Here is a 27,093-nt window from a genome sequence, read left to right on the forward strand (position 1 = left end):
TGTAAAACTTCTTGAAAGGGACAGCAGATTTCCCTTAGTAAACTCTGAAAGTTCTTTATCATTCTTGTAATAGCTAGAGAAGAGAATTTATACTCTCTTCTTTGACCAAACCTCATTTTCTGCTTTCTTGTAAGTTAGTCAATTAAGACTTGAGTAACAAGAATATATTCCATTGAGCATCTGGCCATTAATTCTGCCCCTCCACAAACAGAACATTTCTGTTTAAGGAATGCACCCTCTCCTGTCTTCTTTATTTCACTTCCGACTGACTTGCAACAGTTTAACAGATATCCATCTTGAGTTTGAAAGCAGTTGATAGTAGACTTGACCTGATCATGAATTCTGTAAATGGGACAAAGATTGCAGCTCATCTTAAGAGGAGTTGTTTTTAAATAGGACACCATGCAATATTGTCACTGTGACATCAGAACATTTTACTGGGTCAGCTTGGGGATTGAACCTAAGACCTGCTGCATATAGAGCATCCTTCATCACTTGAATTATGACTCTTCTCCACGGGTACAAGTACACAAAGACATATTACTTATTTGCTTATACCAATCACAGAGCAGAGTATAGTCAGTGGCAAACAGATCCTACTGCTAACCCATGCTGATACAGAAAAGTTTAAGGAAATACCACACCAAAGGTAATATAAGAATAGGATAATTAAGAGTTGACTGACTTATCTGAACACTTGTAACTGAAATGGGTGAATGAGGATGACATAAAATAGATGTCTCCCACACCATAGATGTTTCCAAACTTCTGCCTACACAAGTCTTTTCTCCATCTATATTCCAAACATTGTAGCCAGGAGGTCATAACTGTGTGTTCATGTACAAATTTGCTTTGGGACATGGCTGAAATTGCTTTGCTGCAGCCTCAAGAAAGGGCATTTTTTAGATTTCTAAATGCAACAGAAGGTAAAAGGGTATTGTGCTGCTGCCAGTCTCAATAGGGCTTTTTAAATCTAAAAATTGGTGGAATTCTTAATACTCTATAGGATTGGCTAATCTCCTAGCTCTCTATTAGCTCACTGTGCTTCCACATCCTGAATATGAAAGCGCCCTGCTCTAGCACAATTAGCAAAGACCTTGGGCAGCTTAGCAAAGTTATTTTTATCAGTAGAACCTTCTCTTTCCTCTTTGCAAGTCATTTACAATGAAATAAGATAGATGAGTTCTTGCTTATTCCGCCAGTTAATAGAGTGCTAGACATTAAACAAAGATGAACATCCTACAACGAAAACATATTCAAATCAGCCTATCCTACACAATCAGGATTGCTTGGTCATATTTGGCGAAAAGGTTCTTTTTCTCCTGGTTCTTTTTTGGGGGGAGGGGATGGTTATGAGTAGGGTGAGCAGCACTTTCTCAGAGGCAATACTGGAGAATGGTAAGACAACCTGACTGCTAAAAGAGCAGGGGAGGGGGCTTTGTAAAGGCAGGAAACAGGAGGGGACATGAGAATCATGCATTACATACACAGAGGCCAGAGTACTATACATGCAAAACCTTCTATACATGCAAAACCAATCAAGTATTTTCAGCATGATTTAGGCATTAGAATCCACAAGCTCAGGAACTAGTCAAAACAGATGATTTATAATGATTAGAAGGCAGGGGATTGGCACTGCTAGTGGCATCAAAGACTTGAGTTAATGCTCCAGAAACTGAATAGACTATCCTTGTGAATTATAAGTGGAAGGAAGCCATTATTCCACTTTCAGAAATACACACAGAGTGAGCAGTAATAATAATAATAAATTGTTTGTGGTGTTTATATGAATGAGTTTAAATAGTAGTTACATTCTGACAAAGCTAGCCTGCTAGTCTATAGCAAAGGCTCAGAGTGGGAAATACTTAAAAACTAGTCCCAATAGGGAAGAGTTTTAAGGAAGGGTGCAGAGACCTTCCCCATGTGCAGTTTGGCCCAACAGGGCATGAAATCTGGAGTCAATGTCTGCCGCTTAAAGGTGAACACTGAGAAGTGCGAGCTTCCCTAAGGACCTCCAGCATCAATAAAAAATTTCAACCATTTTCCTTTTGCCTAAAAACACTCTTCTCTTGTAAGCAAGCTGTCCATTTCATGCTGTCAGCTTGCTCCTGCCCTCTATCCTCGCTCTTCCTCCTGAACTTCCATTACCAAGGTTGAATAAATAAAGCACATTCCCACTTAAAAGGGACAGTAATCAAGCCAAACGCTTGGCTGCTGGGGCAGGGGAGGAGAGGCACAAAGAACACACAACAAAGCCTATTTTTTGAGGGATGCTTAGAGAAGTAGTTGACTAGCACCTCAAATCCTTCCCCTGCCAGCACATTCTGTTGCCACGACTGTCATTTCCTCCACAGTTCTTTTGGCATCTAGCCTTGCAACTGAAAGAACAGTTGGCATCACTTAGTGGGCCAGGGGCCTCCAGTTGTTAAACCTTCTGCTACACAGTCTCCAAATAGCAACATTATATTTGGCAGCTGGTTCTGATCCAAGTGCTTGGTTGAACAAGAGTACTAACAAATTTAAGACATCACACTACTATGCCTTACCAGGGACAAAGCTCCATTGAACTGAATGGGCAGGATTCACCTAATGAGCTCATTCGGTGGAAGCCTTGCACAAGGACTTCCGCTTGTGCAGCAGGGCTTTCCCCCTCTCCTCTCCTGGTGCATCACCTGAAATTGGCTCAGGGCGGGAGCACAGTGCATAGGTGGAAGGAGAGCGGGGATCACTCCATCGGACTGGAAAAGCCTGGTGCTGAATTCCACTCAATGGGTCCTGCTTATGAGCATTGTCCTGTAAGAACGTAAGTGGACCCCTGCCAGATAAAACTAAATGCCTATCTCATCCAGCATCCTTTCTTTGCACAGTGGCCATCCAGTTATGTCTTGGGAAGCCCACAATAATCTCTTTTCATACAACCATATCGAGTTGGAAGGGTCCACGAGGATCATCTAGTCCAACCCCTGCAGTGCAGGAATCTTCTGCACAGTTTTAACAGTGTGGTGTAGAAGCATTTCCTTTCGTCAGTCCTATTCAGCTTCATTTCATACATCCAGGTTCTAGCATTATGAAGGCGCAAGTAAAACTGGTTATCTATCCACTTATTATCCAAGCATAATTTTATAAGCCTCTGTTATGTTTTCCCCTTACCTGCCTATCTTTTAAAACAGGGGTCAGCAAACTTTTTCAGCAGGGGGCCAGTCCACTGTCCCTCGGACCTTGTGGGGGGGGGCAGACTATATTTTTTGGGGGGAAATGAACAAGTTCCTATGCCCCACAAATAACCCAGAGATGCATTTTAAATAAAAGGACACATTCTACTCATGTAAAAACACACTGATTCCCGGACCGTCCACGAGCTGGATTTAGAAGGCGATTGGGCCGGATCTGGACCCCGGGCCTTAGTTTGCTTACCCATGTTCTAAATTAAACAGACCTAACACTGTAACATTCCCTAATTTGGGAGCTGGTCAGCTCTTTCTCAATTTGGTTGTATTTTCTGAACCTTTTCCAGTTCTCCAATATATTTTTTGAAATGTGGCAACCAAATGTGTGCTCATACCATACATTTATATAATAGCATTTGATACTGGCACTTTTATTTAACTTACCTACTGCAGAAGCCTTTCTTACTAGAATGGTAAGCGTATTTTGATTAAGACCAAGAAAACCTGTTTACCAGGAGTTGATATTCCTTTACCATAAAATCAGTGGTCACCTAGGTGCCAAAGATCTTGCTTGATTATATAGCATGGACAAACATAAGCCAGGAGTAAGAGGCATCAGTTCAAGAGGAGGCAGAAGTGTTCATACATATTTATACCTGAATACTTGCACAAGAAGCATGATATATTCACAGCATGATTACAACCCCCTTTCCATCAAGGGTGCAATCAAGGATGATGCTGAGCATTTAAATAGGTAAGCTTTAACTGAAGTGGATTAGATCAGAAAATGGGTACCTAAGGCCCCATTTCATAATAATCCCACATCAATGAATGTTTTAAATAAATAAAATTGTATGCATATAACCTTTTCTCAATTTGTGCACTCCAGATGTACATACCTCTAGCATATGAGTAATGTGCAGCCATATGTGCATCAATTTCATTAATGGATAGTGGAGAACCATTTGCATCCTGAGAAAAGATGAGGGAACACAATACACACTGCAATAACCTCTGGACACGGCAGTCAGTAGCAAGTCACGTGAAAAAACTGCTTGATGTGCTTTTTAATCTGCACTTGTTCTCCCTTTAGACAGGTTATCACAAAGACAGGAAACCCCTTAAACAAACAAGGGAAAACTGCCAACTACCAGCTTTTGGAGATGTAAGGACATTAAACAAGACACTAGTGGGAAGCTTATGCTTTACCCTGTAGGACCAGGGGGAAAAATCACCTTAAATTCATGTTAAAACCCATTCCTGTTGCAGGCTGCTAATGATGCCCTATCTACACAGAAGAGAGCGAGAGCGGGAGAGGGGTGGGGTGGGAATCATAAACCACCATCTGAAGCCTTTTCTTTAATTCAGTATAGTGTTCATAATAGATAAATGAGCTGGGGTGGGGTGGGATACAATGAAAGAGGATGTCCTTTCCATGCAGCTCAGTAACTCGGCAGGAGCAGCCGCCATCATAATGATGAATGTGCTGTTTTCTTTTGGTACACTAGAAACAGTGAGAGCTCTGTGGAAATGCTGGCACACAGCTAGTGCAGGCCTTACAACACACACAAGCTGGCACCAAATATTTGCCACTCTCAAGTTGGCTGAGTGCTACATTACAATGTGCTTGGTTAGCAAAATTTCTGGTTCAGGATGCTAATGAGTGGCACTTTCCTGGAACAGCATCTGTCACAGCAAACCTTCTTGAGCCACTAGCACAAGGGCCAACAGAGATTTACTGCAATGGCTAAAATCAGAGGAAGAGCTAAAGCGATTTCAGAAAAAATCCTGCAATTGGGGCATCCTTGGCAGTTCTGCCTCACTTGGGTTCTCTGCATTCAGCTACCTATTAGAATACTGACTGTAGAGTTTCACAGCTTGTTCTAAATTAAAATGAGAGAAATGTCAACTTTGGATGACTGACATTTGTTGTATTCCCTTGGTTTTCTTCTCTAAGGGAACAGACTCCAATTATTTAAATAAGCTCTGGCTGCAGACACTTTATCCCTGGGGCTTAGTGCAGCTGCCCCAAGTACTGTTGTGTTCAGCTCCAGTGACGAACAGCATAGGTTTGACAGAGTAGTTTATAGCTTTCAGCAAAGCCCAATGGAAACAAGACTGAGAGATATTTTTTATGTCCCTTCTGCTTTGTTAAGCAAGTCACAGAGGGAAAATAAGAGCTGGTCTTTACAAAGTTTCCGCATTGTTGCAACCTCTCATCTACTAAATACAAAGTGAAGTTCTCGGGAGCTTGTTCCACCATCAGGAGTACCGTCAAGTACTTTCCACGGTGCTTTTCTCATGCCCTGGAGCCCCATCAAATAGAGATTAGTCTTCCACTAGAGGAGGAGGAGTGAGGTGAAGTTGGAAGGTCTCATTCTGGAAGACACTATTCAGTGCAGAATCACCCTGGGAGATATGGAGGAGCCCATGTTTTTCTCCACCACGGTCCCGTGAGAGTTCAGCCAGAAGAGCCAACTACAAAACAAAAAAACACCACTTGGTATAGTGTAGGCAACGGAAATCATGTGAGAAACATATATGAGAGAGTGATGTGGGCAGTAAAAACACTGACCTACTCAAAGGGGCAAACAATAATTTAGTACAAATAAAAAATAGCGCAAGTTGCTAATCAAAAACTACCAAGTCACAACCTCATCTACTGAGACAGCATTGACCAAATCACAGAAAATGCTCCAGCTGAGTTATAAAAGTAGGGGAAATGCTCTTTTCAAAAGTCAGCTGTGAAAGAAAGGTGTGCTTTGAGGAAACGAGACTCTCTTTTGAATAATCAAAGAAACACACACTTCCAGTGTGTGAACTTACTTTACCCTTGAAGGGGATAATACCCTTTCTTCCCTCCCCAGGTATCATCCTTGTGGTATATGAGAACACACCTCCAAACTAGTTCAAGTTTTACTTCATTAAAAATGAGACATAAAATTATATTACCCTCGATGTTCCTCGGTACAGACGACAAAGCTGGTCAAAAGCTTGAGCTTGCTGTGGATCCAAGATGGCCTCAGAATTGGTCTATGAAGAAGTATTACAATGTCACCAACACAAAACATGTACATCAACCAGGGCTTCTACACTCTAGTGTCTTATCAGACCTAACTGAGAAGTTCAATTACAGAAAGTTGGAGAAAACATGCTTCTAACTTTGACCCTGGACCAAACAAATATAGTTAATTCAGGACACCTTGCCCTATATTTTGACCTAAACAAAGTCATTAAACTAAAAGATAAGCAAGTTACAATGAAAAATGATATTTTATGTCTGCAGTAACAAATATATTCTAGTCAATTCTTGTAGTATTTCATTTTCATTAATCACTTTTTATTTCATGCTCGGAACAGGCAAGGGCAGGAACAGGAACTGTGCTTGCCTGATATACAAGTGATGCACAAAAGCTGTTGCTCTAGGAAATTCTCAACTTGCTGCTTTTAGCTGGATATAGAGTGTGCATGGACTGGAATGCAGCTGGCCAACCTCACTGGCCACTAGCCAAGAAACCTTCTGAGTCATAGCAAGAGCTGGAATTATACAACATCTGGGTGTTAGATATGGAAAAATGGGTTGTGTTCCTCCTGGCCTTCCTGAATCTAGCAGCTTGCTAGACACCCTTGTTATGTAACTGGGTGGAACACATCCAAAAAACAACAGTTAAGAGGCTCCAATATGCCATATGTAGCAATACCTAGTGTTTTATGCTTCCTATCTTTTATATCTCCTTCATGGATCACTGCCTTGTCGTGCCGAAGGGGCTTGAATAACTAGAGAAGCTATGAGCTATGCCGTGCAGGGCCACCCAAGACAGACAGGTCATAGTGGAGAGTTTTGACCAAACGTGATCCACCTGGAGCAGGAACCGGCAAGCCACTCCAGTATCCCTGCCAAGAAAACTCCATGGACAAAAACAACAGGCATCTGGCAAATAGAAGGGGAAGAAATGGAGGCAGTGAGAGATTTTACTTTCTTGGACTCCATGATCACTGCAGATGGTGACAGCAGTCACAAAATTAAGAGACGCCTGCTCCTTGGGAGAAAAGTGATGACAAACCTAGACAATATCTTAAAAAGCAGACATCACCTTGCCAACAAGGGTCTGTATAGTGAAAGCTATGCTTTTCCCAGTAGTGATGTATGGAAGTGAGAGCTGGACCATAAAGAAGACTGATCGCCGAAGAATTGATGCTTTTGAATTATGGTGCTGGAGGAGACTCTTGAGAGTCCTATGGACTGCAAGAAGATCAAACCTATCCATTCTTAAGGAAATCAGCCCTGAGTGCTTACTGGAAGGACAGATCCTGAAGCTGAGGCTTCAATACTTTGGCCACCTCATGAGAAGAGAAGACTCCCTGGAAAAGACCCCGATGTTGGGAAAGATGGAGGGCACAAGAAGAAGGGGACGACAGAGGACGAGATGGTTGGACAGTGTTCTCGATGCTACTAACATGAGTTTGACCAAACTGTGGGAGGCAGTGGAAGACAGGAATGTCTGGCGTGCTCTGGTCCATGGGGTCACAAAGAGGTGGAAACGACTAAACAACAAACAAAATCTTTTATATCTTCTCAACATTCTTGTTGGGAAACTCATTATTATCCCTGCTTTGGAATTGGGGATCGAGACTGAGTGAATTACTACTGCTTCGACTAATCACTCTTTTCCAGCAGGTCCCAGGGCAGGTTACAACAATTTAAAATTCAGAATTAAAAAGTTAAAACAAAATACAGTCACAGGAATAGGATGTGTCCTAAAAATACACATCTCAAGAAGTGTCAAAGGCTAGGGTAAAAATGTGCATCTTCAGCATTTGAAGAAAGCAGCACACTGAAGGTGCCAGGTGTACCTCTGGGGAGGGAATTCCACAACTTAGTGGCTTGGCCAATACCAGGGAACTCAATTGCCCAGGTTGAAGCAGGAAGAAAGAGTGTTGCATTTGATTAACATCATCAAGAGAATATCCAATAACTTATCAAGATTGAAGGCATAGGCAAACTTGGCTCTCCCTCCAGATGTTTTGGGACTACAAATCCCATCACCCCTAGCTAACAGGACCAGTGGTCAGGGATGATGGGAGCTGTAGTCCCAAAACATTTGGAGGACCAAGTTTGCCTATGCCTGATCTTACAGAATAAAACATGGTATTGTTGAGCTACTGTCCTGTCCTGTGCATGTGCTTACTCAGAAGTGAATCCCACTGCTGAATGAAGTTTTCCTCCAGAAAAAGTGTGCACAGGGGTTGCAACCTTAACGTAAAAATTATGTACAATTATAAAGGAAAAAGAACATTTAAAAATCAGACTGCAATTTCAGGATGACTGGGAGAAATTTACCGGTTTGGTGCAAAAGGTTCCTTGTAAGAGCACAAAGGCACTTCTATTTGCATAAGGCAATTCCCAATTGCTATTGATTCCTCCCTCCATCCTGTTGCAGGCGCCCTCTGCTCATCGCATCCCACATTCATAGAATCATAGAATCATAGAGTTGGAAGAGACCACAAGGGCCATCGAGTCCAACCCCCTGCCAAGCACATTGTCTTGACCCTCAAGAACAGCTTTTAGGGGAGAACAAGTGGCTGAAGGGGGAGACCAGGCAAAGCTCCACTGTACAAGCGGAATAAGCCATTCTTTTCTGGATCCAACCCATCATTTAACAGAGCAATTCCAGTTAAGATTTATATCCACAGATTATCAATATTATAATACTGACTAACAAAATTATGATCAAGTATTGGGACTCAACTGTTCTATGTCTTATGTATTTTCTCCCCTCTCCTTTCTCTTTTATTTCAGCTTAGTGTATTGTGAATATGAATAAGGACTTTCTTTTGAGCAATCTTGAAGGCTCTGCTTGATCTTTTTGAAACAGTTAAAATAAAGAATTCAACATAAAAAGAACTATCAAGGGCTTATTTGCTGACATTTACTTTCACAACTCTCCAGGTCCATTTTCCACAATTTTTTTTAAAATGGAGAGTGAATAAGAATTTGTACTACACATTAACTCTCCATGTGCCAGTAGCTTTCCAAATCACAGATACTAACAACTACAAATTTACTGCTGCTATGTGATCTATTGTCTCTCTTTAGAGACCTGCAACAAACACACACACAGAAGTGGAAGGTAATTTGTTCTTATCCAAAGACAAGAAAATGTAACATAACTATCTCCTCTTTGCTGTTTCTTACTTGTGTGTTACCATCAATCAGATTGATTGAGCTGATATATTGCGGGCAATTTTCCTGTTGTCATGGAAACGAGCACTGCAGGGCATTTTCTTCCTTTTAACTAAACGAAAGCTTTTTTATTCAATGCTGCTGGAAATCTCTTAGCCAATCTGACATCTGTGTCATTACACAGAGTATAAATGCCGAAACCTGCATGCATACATTAGGCTGCAGTTTTCACTTCAAACGCAAGGAGCTGGCTAAGCAGCTAACAACAGGTAATGCAGATATATTAGCTTGCTCAGAATCGGGCTGAATTGGATTGCATCCTATTTGCAAAAGTGACTTAACAGCCCCTTTTGTAAGTCATTCTAAAGAGGTTTTATTTGTTCGTTTGGAATCTCGCAAATGTGACATGTAATCCTTGAAACAGAAGTTCCCGCCTCAATGTTTCTAAAGTCTAGATTCAAAGAATCTGTTAGAGATAAGAATTTCTAATCCTACAAGTATATGCAAATCTCAAAAGATGTGAACACTTCTTTGTGGCTCCCAGTACGTTTCCGAGCACAATTCAAAGTGTTCCTGTTGACCTTTAAAGCCCTAAACAGCCTCGGTCCAGTATACCTGAAGGAGCATCTCCACCTCCATCGTTTTGCCTGAGGTCCAGCGCAGCGTTTTGCACTGAGGTCCAGCGCTGAGGACCTTCTGGCGGTTCCCTCGCTGCGAGAAGCCAAGTTACAGGGAACCAGGCAGAGGGCCTTCTGTGGAACGCCCTCCCACCAGATGTCAAAGACAAAAATAACTACCAAACTTTTAGAAGACATCTAAAGGCAGCCCTGTTTAGGGAAGCTTTTCATGTTTAATAGGTTATTGTATTTTAGTGTTTTGTTGGAAGCTGCCCAGAGTGGCTGGGGGGACCCAGCCAGATGGGCGGGGTATAAATAAATTATTATTATTATTATTATTATTATTATTATTATTATTATTATTATTATTATTATCCTGCAGTACACATCTAGTTCAGCAAGGCTAGTATTCCTTTCTGGACACACATTGTTTCTATTTGCCTTTTAAAGAAATACAATAAGCAGTAAGGCTAAAATAAGGATTACTTGCCTATGTTTCATGCGAATAGGTTTAAGTAACTAGAGCTAGATGTTACACTACACAATTCTAGTAGTGAGAACAAGAAATGGTCTACAGAGTCACATCAATCATCCTGAAGCCCAGAAGTCAATCATCCTGACAAGCAGCAGGTTCAAACTAGCTCACTAGTCTGTCAGGAAAACATTTTCCCAGTACAGCTACCAGCTTTTCTTAATAGCAAATGCCAGAGATCAAGCTGGGAACAGTAGCTGTTCCTCCATGTACCCATTTCCTGGTTATGTGACAAACAGTGCAATCTTATGTATGCTTACTTGGAAATAAATCCCACTGGGTTCAATGGGACTCACTCCCAGATAACTATGTACAGGATTACAGCCAATGTCTCATTTCAGCTTCAGTATCTTCTCTCCCCTTTCATTCATTTTTGTTTTCTCAACCACACTGTGTAGAGTGAACAGAGTGGCTGCAGGATTTTGTTTATTCACACACCATTAAGGAAGGGTTGCACACTGATGATTTTTTATATTGATTCCAAGATGTAAAGAACATGTGCTCTATTATCATATGATGGGAACCTATGACTGACTGTACATTTCATATATGAATGGAGTGGCAGCTCACATGCATGAGACTTTACAATTTTTAAGCATTCTACAGAATTTTCTGCACAGAGGTGACATATGTTTCAGTCTTACGCTGCAGGACTACTACTACTACTACTACTAATTTATTATTTGGTGAGTAATGAACCAACAGCCATGTAAAATGTATTTCAGTCATATACATACCAAGACAGTCAAGCTTACATTTTAATATATATATATACAAGTGAACTCTTGCCTTCAGCAAAGGTGTATATACATACACAGTGATCTTCTTCAAGTCAAGATTGCAAAGGCAAACAAAAAATTATTTCAACCTAGAGCCATGTCAATTCCGTAAAGATCAATGGCAGAGTTGAAAAAAACACAATGTTATTTGGCAAACTGCAGATAAATGGCAGACACAGTGACAGATGAAAGGCCTGGAATTTATACTCAAGGCAACATCCGTCACTGCATTGACAAACTTATACTTTGGTTTAATCTGGAAAACTCTCCAAAGGCTCTTTTAAAAAAGAAGGCACTTTCACATAAAGCCCAAGAAGATCTGGCTTAAATTAACAATCAAAGGCCCCAGAAAAGCACAGAGAACTAGCAAAGTTTCTCATGCCTTTACGTTTTTTCTGTCTCAGCCTCTGGTATATCCTCTTCAGAAAGTGGCAGTTACCTTCAATTACTAGGATCAGTAACTAGGTTGAAATAAATGTTCTAACATGCACACAAAGCACAGATTAAGACGCCTAAGAAAAGAGACAGAAAGACCACTGCAATAAGTCACCACTGGTGGCCTCCAGTCACTCTAAGGGGAAGCTGCCTCACTATTAGCATGTACAATCAGTCCATAAAGACTAGGTAAGCATTATCCTCTTCTAGATAAGTAAGTGTGTTTAGAGGGAGGCTGCCTCCTGTACCCCCAACAGAGATTTATGCTGCTGGCTAAGTTGCCTTGGGCTGAAATGGTCTGTGCTGCCATCTGTCATTTCCGAAATTGTTCCTGCTGGCAGTTCCTGGCTGTGTGCAGCTCTTGCCCGGAGCAACCTGCTACAAACTCAGTCTGCTTTTCTATCTTTACTCTGCCCTTCCTCACTTGAGCTGGAGAGGAAGGGTGGGCAATGCTAGTATGCTTGCGCCTGTTACAAAGTCCAGTTATGGTTATTTTCAAGAACAAAAGCCGCATCACATCCCAGCCATTGGGAGAAAACTGCCTTAGGAATTAAGTTGGGGACAACCTCTTAGGAATGGAATGCGAGCTTTGGAAATACACTTAAAACGCCGAGTCCTTAAAGCCATTGAATGTTCATACATCCATTTCTTTACCACCCGTTTCCTGGCATACCCTTTGTTTTTCAATATGGCTGCTGAAAAGGATGCTCACAGGAGAGAGGGAGGGAGAGATAAAGAACAGAGTGTGTTGGGTTGCTGTCAGTTCACATACAAATCTCAACACTACTTCAAAATTCAAGCTGACAGTCCGTTTCAGAGGAGCAGAAATGGTACTAAGAAATATACTCCAGATGCTTGGTGGCATTTCCCAGCACTAATGCATTTTTGCTCAAAGCATTCTAAAGAAAATATAACACCCAAACTCGGAACTTTACAGGTAGTCCAAGAGTGCCCTCTATTTGACCATGAACAAACATACTTAAAGTATAAAAAGAAGCCCTGCTGGATCAGACCAAAGACCTATCTAGTCCAGCATTTTGTTCCCATAGTGGCCAATCAGATGCCTTTGGGAAGCCCATAATCCGTAGAAAGGCGTCTGATGGAACGATAACAGAAGGAAAATCTAGCAGGATTATACACAGAATTCACTAAACCCAAACAACAAAGGGTTTGAAATACTGTACAGTGGTACCTCGGGTTAAGTACTTAATTCGTTCCGGAGGTTCGTACTTAACCTGAAACTGTTCTTAACCTGAAGCACCACTTTAGCTAATGGGGCCTCCTGCTGCCGCCGTGCCGCCGGAGCACGATTTCTGTTCTCATCCTGAAGCAAAGTTCTTAACCTGAAGCACTATTTCTGGGTTAGCGGAGTCTGTAACCTGAAGCGTATGTAACCTGAAGCGTATGTAACCTGAGGTACCACTGTACTATGTTGTAGGGAACATACTACAGCAAATAGTAGTATCTTAGACTGCTGAAGGACTTTCAAGCGTCCACCATGTTCTCCTTCAACCAGTTTCTAACAGCTGAAGTGCATTAATTTTAAAGCTGGCAGCTTAAGATGTATGCTACAAACAAATAGCTCATCAGAAGGAAGTTATTTGACCATTAGAGTGTTATTTGAATTACTTGTACTTCAGTGCAAATGGAGTAAAGCAATGAAGTCACTAGAAGAATCATTGGTCTGGACACTTAATTCAATGCAAATCTGTTCTCTGTTCAAGTTGTTGTGGAAACAGAGTGCCGTCAAATCCCAAGGCCATGAGATCTTGTTGGATAGATACATCAGGCATTCCTTACAATAGCTACAAACATCAACTCCCACTGCAACCATCCTCTGGCTGCATTGTATATTAGTCCTCTCTTATCCAATTCAAGCGTATAACATTTATACTCTAAAATCAGGATTTTCTACTACTTTGCTTTAGCAGCTGGATTACTTAAAGCTTCTGAATTATCATTAAGCAGCTTGCAAACTGAACATGAGTCAGCATTGTGATAATAAAAAAAAGCCCAATGCAATTTTGGGAGGCATTTAGTAGAAGCTATCTAAAAAGCATTTTCTACATTTTAATTTTTCAATAAGGATGTTGTGCTCTTTCACACACAAATAATCCATGACGAAAACTGCACTACGGGAAGGATTTCTCTCCACTAGGAGTAATTCAGACATGAGTATGCACAGAATCCACTTTAACCTGACCCACATATAGAATCATAGAGTTGAAAGGGGCTCTGTGGGTCATCTAGTCCAACCCCCTGCAATGCAGGAATCTCAAGTAAATCAAACATGACAGATGGCCATTCAACATCTGCTTAAATCCCTCCAGGAAGGATGGTCCACCACCTCTTGATCACCCCTGGAGGAATGCTACACAAAAAAGCAGGACTGTCAGAAGTCATGCTGTTTCAAGAGCTGCAAAATCATTTCCATAGCCTCATCTCAGACACTGATCCTTGGTCAGAGGAGCAAGAACAGCAGTTGCAGACCTCAAAACACACCAAAGTGGCAGCTGAAGGTACAGTGCACATAATGATTCCTGCTGCTCCCCAGTATTTATTTTCATGTCCGCCTACAATTTGAACGAATGCCTTGTCTACTACGACACATGGAAGACTTTTAGGTTGCTGGCACGTGTGGAAAGCACTCATACAGCACATGGCAAGAAGCCATCATTTACCTTTCATTGTTCCATAAATAAATGCATGCCCCATTTTTTAAAAAAAACCTTCAATTCAAACACGGCAAGACCTTATCAAGCCACACCAAAAGCTTCTTGAATGATGGAGTTGTAGACAAAAGAAGCTTCATTTTACTGAGGTGCTCCTAAACTCAGGTATAACTTCAGCCTTCTAGGAAAGGTTCACTTCTGCAAATCTTACCTGTGCCAGAGATACAGGAGTTCCCTTCTTCATTTCTAAGCAAGCACCACTTAGTTTTCCTCCTTTGTTACTTGCATTGCATTTAAAACAAGTCCATCTCATCTGGCCCTCTGTTTCAGTGCCACACTCTTTACTCAGGAGGCAGAGAGAGTGGTACAAGTGGCCACAGCTGTTACAAAAAAAAAAAAAAGAAAGAAATTTAATTGCACACATATATTAACTAGATACTCTGCACACCAGAGCACATTTGTTTTGTAAAATTAATTCTAAATAGGTTCTAGTAAACCAAATGTCACACTACTGTCAAGAGAAACAAACGTATTTTAAAAGACATTAAGCCTGCAATCCAATACACAGAGTAAGAAGACCCTTTTAATATAGTGGGAGTAAGCATGTTTTTGTCCATTTATTCTCTGTCACAAATAATTTTCTGGATCTCTAATTGCCAAATGACCACCTAACTATTAAAGAGAAATTAGTCTCAGTCATCTATAAAAGCCCTTCAGAAATACTTGTTTCTGTTGGCTAAAAGTCCCATAAGTTTTACATTCGGGGGGATTTTAAATTCTTGAGATTAGAATTCTGGAAGCTTAATTGATGTTTTAAATTTTCTATATTGTATGTTTTATTGTTGTAAGCTGCTTTAAGATCAACATGATGAAAAGTGGGATATAAAATTTAAAAATAAAAAAAAAATACAAACCCTGAAGGCATACAGAGCCCATTAAATCAGGCCGTCTCACAGTGCAGCAAGACAACCACCACCCCTATGTATCCTAACTATATTAAACTTCAGGACCTCTTGTTGCTAGCACCTCTTATTGCCTTTTCTCAACAGTTACCTGAAGACTATGATTTGGTCAGCAGTCTCTTGTCTTCTCTTGTACTGCTGTAGACAAATACAACAGTAATCTTGCTTGGGGTTCAGCCCTCTAGTCACAGATGCTTTCAAATTACGTAAGGACCAGTGGAGGTCATGGTTGAGTAGGTTGGTTGTAGTCTCCAAAAGAGTCTGAGCAAGCACGAGACAAGAAAGACATCACTTAACCTGTTAGCCATGCTCCATAAATTCTGCATGTGGCAAAACATCTCATAGAGCTTAAGTGAGGGGAGAAACAACACTTTTAGGTATCTTAATGACAGATCCTGCTATTTTATACATAATATATGCTGTCAAATGCCACTGTGTGGCCATTTTATAACAGGTCACTCTATAGCACTGTAATTGGAGCTTATCCAATAGAATGGTGTCTTCCTAGCTCACACATTTTGAGCCTTTGGGCTAAACCAATTTCGTATTTGTGTAAAGTGGAGAGAAAAACAAACTGTTCTTATGCTAATGAGAAAGTGTTTGGGATTATAACAGAGCTCAAGCATAAACTGGACCCATCAAAGTGATACAGTGGTACCTCGGGTTAAGAACTTAATTCGTTCTGGAGGTCCGTTCTTAACCTGAAACCATTCTTAACCTGAGGTACCACTTTAGCTAATGGGGCCTCCTGCTGCCGCCGCGCCGCCGCCACACGATTTCTGTTCTCATCCTGAAGCAAAGTTCTTAACCCGAGGTATTATTTCTGGGTTAGCGGAGTCTGTAACCTGAAGTGTCTGTAACTCGAAGTACCACTGTACTCCTAAACACACACAATGTTTAAATGATATAACACCACCACCACCAAAAATTTTATTTATACCCTGCCCATTTGGCTGGGTTGCCCCAGCCACTTACGATATGTTTGCATCATTTGCGACACCCCATTGTACTGGATGGGCTTCAATTATAGAGCTGGGCATGGTTAGGGCTATCATATTGAGGATACAAATGTTTATTTGTCAAACTTGTATGCTACCCTTCCCCCATAGAAGTTCAGGGGGTGTGCATGGGATTATCCACATTTATCCTTGCAACCACATTCGCCTGGTGCATAGACGACACTCCCTGGTACCCAAACCATGGTTTGGCAACCAGGGGCAACCAGGCATGCTGTTCCCCACTTCCTTTCCCATCCTCTCATTCAGGCTTCTCTCCACCACCCCTCCACCTCCATCTCAATCTTTTTAACTTTTGGAGACAGCTTGTTTCATCTGTATGAATGAGGGTACAGCTGACTTACAACACTGAACTGTAACACGCCATGTAGGTACCACTTGTAGGATTCTTTGAGGGCAGCCATGTGCTCTAAATGTGTGGTGTATGGATGTGGCTTAGTTAATCATAAATTACCATACAATCATAAAATTGTGAAAAGTACCCCAAGGGTCATGTAATCCAACCCATGCAATGCAGCTTTTTGAAGCTGACTGCCCCATCCCATGCAAGACTAGCATATGTTTTGTGATAGTTATATGTTTCATACATTCCTGTGATTTATGTATAGTGCTACTGGGGTTGGCTCACACATAGACTCACTTATCCTACACAGAAGTGTGTACACACAACAACAGCACTGGGGGTGGCACCCCCTAGCCAGCAACTTTCTCAGACTTCCAGCTTAGTACCAGCGTCACTGGAAGAAAGCAATATGGAGGCACTCTGAGCAAATTCCTAAATAAATGCCAGAGCAATGCAAGAGTTGAATATGGCAGAGAAGACTCCCAGCTACAGAACTTTAAATGGTACTGAAGTATGCCTTCCGATGGTTCATGAAAGCAAATTCCCAGCGAGAAAATTAAATAAATTCCTCACACCTCCTCATACCCAGAGGGGTTGCGTCTGCTAATGAGTTAGTGCCATTTTTCTCTGTGCCTCTTCCCCTTCTTCAGAGCAAGCTACAAAGGTGGTTTTGTGCATCATACTTGGAAATCACAATTAAGAACTATCTTGCTACTTTGAGGATGAGAGGAGAAGCCTAAAGCTCCCAAGGGAAAACATGACTGGAAGGGAAGTGAGGAGTGAGCTTTTCTTCTTTCTATTCTGGGCTCAAAAGTGGCTACAAGACTCTCCTATTGAGAATACATCCAGGGATCAAAAGGCTAAGGTATAAATAGCAACTACCAGCAAACAATCTATTCATCTGAAAGAGGGGAAAAAAGCAAGTTTCCATACTATCATGGTCATAGAGGGAAGATGGTTTCTGACCAAAGAAATGGGCTCAAAAAACTAGAATCATATGCTTAGATTTGCCCTAAGTGTGGTAAAATAGAACAGAATTTCCCATGTGACGGCACAAGCAGGGGCCTTCAGTAAGTGGGATCTTTTATAACTGCCATTTTAATTATTGTATATTGAATTTGGTTGGATTTCATATTGTTAGCCGCCCTGAGCACCCTTCAGGGAGGAAGGACTAGGTATGAATTTAATAAACAATAAACACAAATAAACTGCATTAGATAAAATTTCAAAATCCAGCTCCCCACTTAGTGGGAAAATTGAATGATGAGCTCATCAAAGCAGGGGGAATTGGTGGCGAAATTCTGATGAGAGAAATATTCAAAGGTGGCAAGATGTACTCCTCACTGCTACCACCACCTCACCTGGAAGGAAAGCAAGCGACAGAAGCACACCTGTGCTGTGAACCTGCTCCTTCAGAGAGCATGATCATGTCCAGAAGAAACAATCCTACCATCCCCAAATCAGCTGTTTAGCAAGAACGGTACATTTGTTGCACTGCACATTGTCTACAAAGGCCTTAAGGTAAATAAAAAGCAAACATGAAGTGAGGGATAGACCTCTGCTGGAGATCCTAGGCAGCTTCTACCAGTCAGCAGACAGTGCCGAGTTAGATAGACCACTAGTCTAAGTTAGTATAAAGGAAGCTTCATAGGGTATCTGATAACCTACAGGTACTGTCATGTCCAAGACAACAAAAACTTGCTTGTTAACACATGCTTTCATCATACCTGGTGGAAGATTTATTTAATAGGCAAATTAACTGTTTGGTTAATTAACACAAGGGGGATAATGTGGATAACGCCACTCAATTTCTCTTCCATTAGACAAAAAGCCCTTCAACTTTTAGGCAAGATCGCTTCACCTTAGTAGGAAGAAAAAGCCCATTTTACTTACTTGTTCATAATTAAAGCTGTCTAGCATGCCCAGGACAAGACCCTGAATTTCTCCCAGTTTTCCTCTTCCATAGACTGGATCCTGTAAAAATTATTGCAAGCCGATGTTAATCAACTTCAGTGAAAACAAACTGAAAAACTACTACACACACCAATGCCAGGAGAGGAGGGGCAGATAAGGGGAAATGTTTGGTTAATAGCTATTGACTTCTCTGGCTGCGATAAAAACATACAACCTCTTATCTAATCAAACTGCTAGTGCATGAGAAACAGAGAGATCTATATCTTCTAAATATAGTCAAGTGTTTGTTCACATAAATATTTCTCTGTGACTGAAGTAACAGCACATAACTCAGATAACCCCAAATTCACTCAGGGCAGATTCAGAAGACTATGTGGAGGGTGGTGCAAGCCCCCACATTCTAGATATGCACTAAGCTTACCTGTCAAAGGTTCTCTTAGTTCGTTGGTTCCAAGGTTGCTTCCCAACAAGGTTTACTACAAGGTTGCAGCCTAACAATGCTCCCTAAAAGACCTTGTCCTAGAGATGAATCCTGTTTTGCCCAAAAGGGTTTTCCTATCCTTCCAAGTGACTGAAAGGAATGCAGTGAAGAGAATGGAATTTCCCTGCTGAACTCCTTGATTCAATAAGAATTCTTTTCTAAACAATTTTTGGTTTGGTCATGCATGAGATCTAATTAAAGCATGATGACATATTGCCTCAGGAGAGAAAGGTCAACAGGATTTTCATTATTTACAGTTTTATAGTAATCTTGTCTCATACTTTTTATAGCTCTCTGCTTTCCATTTTTTAAATCTGCAGCTCTTGCAGGAAAAAACTCACACCCAAATATGTTATTGAAATATGTTCTAAAAGCTTAAAGCAATGCAGCAAGATTACAGTTTTAGCACATGGGAGCTGAACTCTGTTTTAAATTTAAAGTCAACACTTGGGCTTTTTAATGTAGCAGGAAAAGGCAGTGTAAGAACCAATGGATGAAAATAAAATATGCAGAAATAAAATGTTTTATTCAACAGTAAGGACGATTACTGGGACACGGGTGGCGCTGTGGGTTAAACCACAGAGCCTAGGACTTGCTGATCAGAAGGTCGGTGGTTCGAATCCCCGCGACGGGGTGAGCTCCCGTTGCTCGGACCCTGCTCCTGCCAACCTAGCAGTTTGAAAGCACGTCAAAGTGCAAGTAGATAAATAGGTACCACTCTGGCGGGAAGGTAAACGGTGTTTCCATGTGCTGCTCTGGTTCACCAGAAGTGGCTTAGTCATGCTGGCCACATGACCCGGAAGCTGTACGCCAGCTCCCTCGGCCAATAAAGTGAGATGAGCGCCGCAACCCTAGAGTCGGTCACAACTGGACCTAATGGTCAGGGGTCCCTTTACCTTTACTTTTAAGGACGATTACAGACCATTTAAGGAGAGTTACCTTTGGTGCGGAGGGACGCGGGTGGCGCTGTGGGTAAAAGCCTCAGCGCCTGGGACTTGCCGATAGAAAGGTCGGCGGTTCGAATCCCCGCGGCGGGGTGCGCTCCCGTTGCTTGGTCCCAGCACCTGCCAACCTAGCAGTTCGAAAGCACCCCCAGGTGCAAGTAGATAAATAGGGACCGCTTACTGGCGGGAAGGTAAACGGCGTTTCCGTGTGCTGCGCTGGCTCGCCAGATGCAGCTTTGTCACGCTGGCCACGTGACCCGGAAGTGTCTCCGGACAGCGCTGGCCCCTGGCCTCTTAAGTGAGATGGGCGCACAACCCCAGAGTCTGTCAAGACTGGGCTGTACGGGCAGGGGTACCTTTACCTTTACCTTTTTACCTTTGGTGGACTGGGAAAGATATATTCTACAATACAGATTTTATGGAGAACATTAGTTTTGCACAGTACGAGACTAACTTGACTGGACTAATCTAGAAGACTCAAATAGATGTCAGCAGTGCCTTATAATTAATGACCTAAAGGAGCTTATGCTACTACCTGTAGGGATTAGAGGGGAGTGATAAAAAAATTAAAGGATTAGATGCCATATTCAGGATTCTTCCAAGTGTTGTACATGATAATTCATAACACCTGAAAGCTACATAGATTTGTCCCCACACTCTAGAGACTTGGACTAGCTGGATCAGCACCAATGGCTTAGTCCCAAACATCAACTGTTGTTTTAAAACACTTTCCCTCCCTTTCTCTTGCTATCCTTGCTTCCCACACCTACAATATGATGCTAGATTGCTAAGCTACGCGCAGTCAAAGTTGCTTTTTGGACAGGCTCTGAGCTGGGGCGTAGCTAAAAGAAACATAAATGATTATGAGCTACAAACGAGGCTACAAAATCCCCATACACGCCTGTTTGGTTGGGAAGCCTCTACATTAGGTTGTTAAGTTTCCTGTTTAACAAATGCACTCAAGTTATAATTTTTACTAGGTCAACCTAAACCTTCTCCCTGATCTGCAAGGAAGCAGTGGCGCATACCAATGATCCATTCACACAAAGGGAGCGGAGTCTTCTGGGGTCACATTCTGTTTTCAGTAAGTACTTTTCATTTTAGCATGCATAATTTAAAAGCGGCAGCATAGAAAGTGCATCATGCTGAGGCACCATATAAATTATGGAGAGTAACTGGGAAGTCTGGGCGCTTAGCACAGCATGTACGTGATCCATGACATATAGCAAGCTATTTTTATCTGTTAAGCGGGCCAGCTCCTCTTTTCTGAGGCACTCAATTCAAGAGTGTGCACATGTCAAGGGACGCCAAGCGCTAGTTAGAAAGGAAACCGAGGAGGACAGAGGAGCAAAGAGATGGCAGTGAAGACTGTGACATGTATGGATTGCTCCAGACATTAATCCCAGCTGACACAAATCGATAACACCCCAGATGTCTCTTTAACAAGCTACAGGAGAGGTGGGGAACCTTAACAACCATAATGGCATGGAACCAGGTTACCTGAAAGACCCACTTCTTCCAAGGTACTTACCCAGACACTGAGACCCTTTTCTAGATCAAGTGAATTGCTACTGGTGGCCAATTGAGAAATGGCCTTTTTCATGGTGACACCTTAGTTAAGGTATGCCCCCCCCCCGATGCTTGCCTATCACGTTCCTTACTCTTTTCATTAGCAGGTGAAGACATTATTTTTAGATTCCACTGAATTTTATATTCTGCTTCTAGTGGTGATGTTTATCTTGTTATACTGTTTTACTTGCTGCTGCTGAAGTTTTTTTCATTGATTTTTATTTATTGATCGATACGATAATCTTTATTGTCATTGTCCCATATAGAACAACGAAATCGAAAAAATCTACAACAGACATTCAAAAACCAACAAGCCTGCTCTCCCAGCTATCCCAGCCTGGTTAGCCCCCTAAAAACTCTGATACCCCATAATTAAATACAATATACTCCCATAGAGACTACCTTACACTGTGTTTAAAACCAAAATCACATTTGAATAGAAGAGTGCACCCAATTATTCGCTCCGCAGTCTTTATTAATTGTGTCAGGGAACTGCCATCAGCTCAGAGGCGAGAGGTGAGGTGGAAGGGCAGCTGGGTTACAGGGAGCCTCCAAAGATCCTGCGAAGCAGCACTTCCTCTGCGGAGGAGGGAAGCTCTGCTTCTAGTGGGGAAGGGATGCAGGGCTTGGAGGATGCAAGAGAGAGCCAAGACACCAGGCATGAGCAAAGCAGGGGGGAGGCAGGTCCCCCTTTAGCCATACCCTCTCTGCGCAGTAGGTTTACAGGCAGAGAGGGAAGGCGTCGGATGGGGCTCAAGAGACTACTCTGCTGGGGAAAGTTTAAGGACTGCCCACTCTCAGATTCTGCTAGTGACTGAGCAAGAGATGGAATTGAGACGTTCTGCACTATAAATGTTTTTGCACCAATAATAAAGCCTTTGAAAAGACCAGTGGGGATCTTGCCTGTCCGCTCTCGAGCAACCTCCCTGGTAGGCATAACAAATTGTTTTGGTTTTTTCATGTTTTGTTATTGTAAGCAGGTCAGCGAACACAGTTTCTGGAGCGGCATGCATATGCTTCTTATAAAAAGGAAGCAAATAACCCCCAGAGGAGAGGTGCCTGAAAGACTCTGGGTTTCCCAAATGCTGCTGGTAGACCAGGAACTGATATTACATTTGAAACCCTCATCTGAAAGCCCTTTAAACTAGACAGGCAGAGGTGGTCTAAACCCAGATAAACAAGCACATTCCAACTCATGGATCTTTAATTACTAGAGATCAGGTCAAATCAAGCTGCGCAATATTTTAGAAAGTAGTGTGGATGAGTAAGTTAGCTAGAGGCCTTGCACTAGCCAATTATGGTGCAAGGAAAATGGATGCCATTTACATGTTGTGTCTCTTTACTTCTCAAACAACACATGCAACAGGTTATATAATTATAATAATTATATAGCTTAGTGTCTGGCTTAGTGTCCTACTGGTTAGTAGTGGAAGTGAAATACATGCAATATGAATTTTAGCTTTTATACTGCTTATAATGATTTGCCCACAGTTCAATTCCAGCAGCTATAGAATGCTCATTATCACATTAAATAGATATTCTATGCTTAAATGTGCTCAGACACAGCTTTGACTTTCCTACAGGCATATGGAAATAAAGAATCTTAAAGTTTCCTGCTTCTGGAACAGGGTATACAGTGAGAAACCACAAGATATCTGATTTTAGAACATTCACAAGGGATTATAGCTTTGTGAAAGATTTAGCACTTTACCTTTCATCTCTATTTAGATACCACTCATCCTCTTAATGGGATAATACTTATCTTAATGTCCCCCAAATTCCCTTAATATTGCCCCAAAGCATTTCTTTCATTTTCCTTTTGAATTAATGTTACTAAATCCTCTGATGAGTCAGATTTAGAATTTAAATCTAACATTAATCATATTTAATACCGTTTCAAATGAGTAACTGTAAAGTAAATGCAATGTGAAATCATAACCCAGGTATTTCTGCTGAAAAGAGCTCTATAGTATTGCTATGGCATTTGGGTTATACCTATTTAAAGCAAGCAATAAAAAAATATCTACAAAATATCTTTCCAAGTAAAGAGACAGTTCAATAGTTCAGTCTGTTGGAATGTTCTTGCTATTTACCTTACACAGGCAGATCTTCTACCCCTAGGGCCTTTCTGTGGCACAATAGGTCAGTGCATGTTAACCAGATAGTTGGTGGTTTGACCCCATCCAGGGATGGCAGTGGGTGGGATTCCTACATTGCAAGGAGTCCCTTCCAAATCTACAATTCTATGATTCTAAGAAATGCTTTCCCTGCCCACAAAACTAAATTCATTTCAGGGCATACAGAACAGCCACCCCAAATCTGGCACTCTTCAGAAGGTAATGGATTACAATTTTCATTTAGTGTTGCCATATATCCGGAAGTTCCCGGACCTATGTAGAATACTGAAGTTGGCAGCAGAGTCCGGGCAAAATGTCCGTGAAACTGCTGATGTATAGCGGCCCATGGCAGCAGTGGCATTTTTGCCGATCTTCCATAAAAATAGCTCAAAAATGGTTTCACGGATAGAAATATGGCAACCCTATTTCATCATCCCTAAACATTGGCGAGGTTGGCTGGAGCTGTTGGGAGGTATTAGTCCAGAACGTTTCAAGGACATCAGGTTGGGAACGGGTCATGTAGATGATATGCTGTGTCAGTCCAACATTTGCTAAGTGGGTCTGATATATTATTCAAGTGCCAGAAGTAATTATTTCCATCAGCATCTGACAACACCAACAGAAAGTGAGGCCCCAACCAATTGTGCTGCACATATGCAGCCTGACACATGCCGTCTCAGAGAGTTATCATTAAAGCAAACACAAGATCAAGAAATGGCTCCTATTCTGAAAATGAAAATGGGGCATAGGAAGTAAGTTGTGCTGCTAGGTCTTCTAAATCCGTAAGAAATAAGATCATTCTCCTGTAACGAACTGATTGGTACCAAGGACTTTTATCCTCATGTAAACGCTGTAGCTCAAACTAACAAAAAGCTTGTTAAATCAGATTCTTCAGGTTTTGATTCTAGACCTATGCTACGGAAGGTATTTTACCTAGTCTATAAATTACAGTTGGCAGCAAGACACTTTGGTATGGGAACTATTGTTCTGAGGTCCAAAATACAACTAAAACATAAAAATCAATGGAGCTGGAAACTAGGGACAGGAGAGCAAAAGAAAGTAGGTATCAAATTCACACTTTGCCTTTAGAAGCAGAAACTAGAAACTGGTAATAGTGATTAGGATGAGGAGAAAGGCAGCTGTAATTTAGATGAAATGAAAGCAGTGCCAGTTCGAGTCCCCAGAATAGTATTTCTCCCAAGAACTGAAGGAATGCTAGATAGCAATTTTACAAAAATATTATCAACCTAGATATCATGAGATTTGGTATTATAAATCATCCACAGAGAAGCTGTAGTGCATCTCAGGGGAATCATGTGTCCAATATAAGGTAAATCTAAAAGCCATTATTTGATACACAACAGCAGGCTTCTGTTTTAGTAGAGGCCACAAGCAAGGCACATAATCTGGACATGGAGCGGCTTTTTAGGTTGTATCTCCAGCAGGGAGCATTGATTTTGTAAAACGTTTTCCAATAAAAGGACAGCAAACAAATATGGCTTGGGCAAAACTAAATATGGGGATGAGAAAGCCATTTAAAGTTAGGCTTTGTTGGATTAAGAGCTAACAAATGCATTGTTTCTTACGTGCTTTATAAAATGCAAATGGAACACCCTGAAATGTGTTCTGTTTGTTTTAATTATGTTTTATTGATCTTCCAATACAAAACATGCAAAATACAGAAATCAGAACAAACCTTCTCCAGTCAGTTTTGTTCACCTATGAAGGAATGTACAAGAGACCCTGTAACTTTCCCGTTACTTCTCAAGGGAGAAAAAGGTAACCACCTCGACTCAGGAGTGGAGCATCTAGTGGGGCAGAACTGCAGCATTGCTGCCACTTGTACTAAGAGGGGGAAGACAGCAGTACACTTGGGGCTATATAAGTGCATCAGATTGGCTCTTCTACGGTCCGTGTGAAGCCCTGACCTTGCCACCACCTTACCTCTCCCTCTCCTAGTAAATGAAAGTGATGTTGCTGCTGGGAGGCTATTGCTGTGGCTCTGCCAAACTGGGCAAGCCAGTCCTTCCCTCATGACCAAGGGGGTAGCAACTGGGAGAGGACACAGAGGCTTCATGGGTGCCATGGAAGACTTCAGGGCACCATATTGGTAACCCCTGATGCAAAGCACGAGCTCCACTCACCAAGGTATTCGTGTTTATAGTAACAGAAAGAGGACAAAAACTTATGCAACATTTAGTTTGAACCTCAGTCCTTCACTTACCTCTAATTTTTTCCCTCAGATTCACTTTACTCCAAGTATGAAAGTCTTAGCAATTTTAAAATTATTTTCTACAAAAGGCTACAAAATACCCATCCCAATTCCTATTGGAAGCAGCTGTTTTAATAACGTCAAACCTTCTCACTGTACAACTTTGACTTTACTCAACACACCCTCTGCCACCAACCCCAAAACTAGATGTAATGAGATGAATTCACAGATATTAACACAACGTATCAGGCAAACAAGTAATACCGCTTTATACCACGACTTAAGCATGTACATATAAAGGCATATTTCACTTAAAAATACATTATCAGTACATTATCTCTACATCTCACCTGTAGAATTTTCTGCAAGATCAGTGGCAGGGCAATGAATGCTGCCATGTTGTTCAACACTTGCATCGTCAAGTTCTTCAAAACTGGTAGAACAAATACATCAGAGTCATAACTAACAGGAGCAAATGCTATTCCAGTGTGTGTGTTTTTAAGTCACGATATCTAATAGAAAATGGATTCTCTGGTGCATGTGGATGGTGAATGGAGACAATTCTTTTCTGTGATTATTTAATTTCAGATGAATTTCTGTGGTGCCTTAAACAAATACTCTCCAGTTGAGAGGTATTTCCACAGAAACTCCTCAATATTATATCCACAGGGAGAAGGGCAATTCAGTATCTACGTCTGAAAGCAAAGGAAAATAGAGCTCCTGAAGCTTTAATGTTGAAAAATGTTTCCCATGTCATACCCCCACACATAATTCAATGCTCAAATTCATTATTGTTTCTATGGAAAAGAGGAACAGAGAGAAATAACCAAGCTACAGAGTATAGAAACAGAAGCCAATACGCAAATGCACTCATGACATAACAGCTGTGAACTGGAGGACCCTCCTGAACAAAAGGTGAACAAAACCCTCCTGCCCTAGGAGTCTTCATATGGGAACTGTCGCTAGAAGAACTGTGAGGGGGATTTCTGGTCTTTTCTGACAAGGTATACAAGATTTTGGGGAGGGAGGGAGTTGCTGGGCACCAGTGAAATCAGTTTTGGAGCTACTTTGAAGGTATAGGATGTTGTCATCTGGCCTACTGATAAGCTTTATGCTTACACTTTTGATGTATTTTATATGCACTGCCAA

General features: G+C 41.5%; 1 protein-coding gene across 4 annotated transcripts in view; it reads right to left on the bottom strand.

The window, feature by feature from the left end:
• Window positions 1-3,804: 3,804 nt before the first annotated feature.
• The window catches only part of VPS8 (VPS8 subunit of CORVET complex), an 88,901-nt gene continuing 65,612 nt past the window's right edge, over window positions 3,805-27,093 (bottom strand). For all 4 annotated transcript variants that reach the window (XM_077930038.1, XM_028730816.2, XM_077930037.1 and 1 more), the window contains 6 exons: window positions 26,295-26,377; window positions 18,601-18,681; window positions 15,440-15,609; window positions 14,598-14,766; window positions 6,120-6,200; window positions 3,805-5,645 (listed from right to left, as the gene is read on the bottom strand). In XM_077930038.1, the coding sequence (XP_077786164.1) occupies window positions 5,496-5,645; window positions 6,120-6,200; window positions 14,598-14,766; window positions 15,440-15,609; window positions 18,601-18,681; window positions 26,295-26,377 (734 nt within the window). In that variant the 3' untranslated portion in view covers window positions 3,805-5,495. The remainder of the gene's footprint in view (window positions 5,646-6,119; window positions 6,201-14,597; window positions 14,767-15,439; window positions 15,610-18,600; window positions 18,682-26,294; window positions 26,378-27,093) is intronic.

Source organism: Podarcis muralis, chromosome 6, assembly GCF_964188315.1.
Source record: "Podarcis muralis chromosome 6, rPodMur119.hap1.1, whole genome shotgun sequence".
In the NCBI taxonomy this organism is placed as follows: domain Eukaryota; kingdom Metazoa; phylum Chordata; class Lepidosauria; order Squamata; family Lacertidae; genus Podarcis; species Podarcis muralis.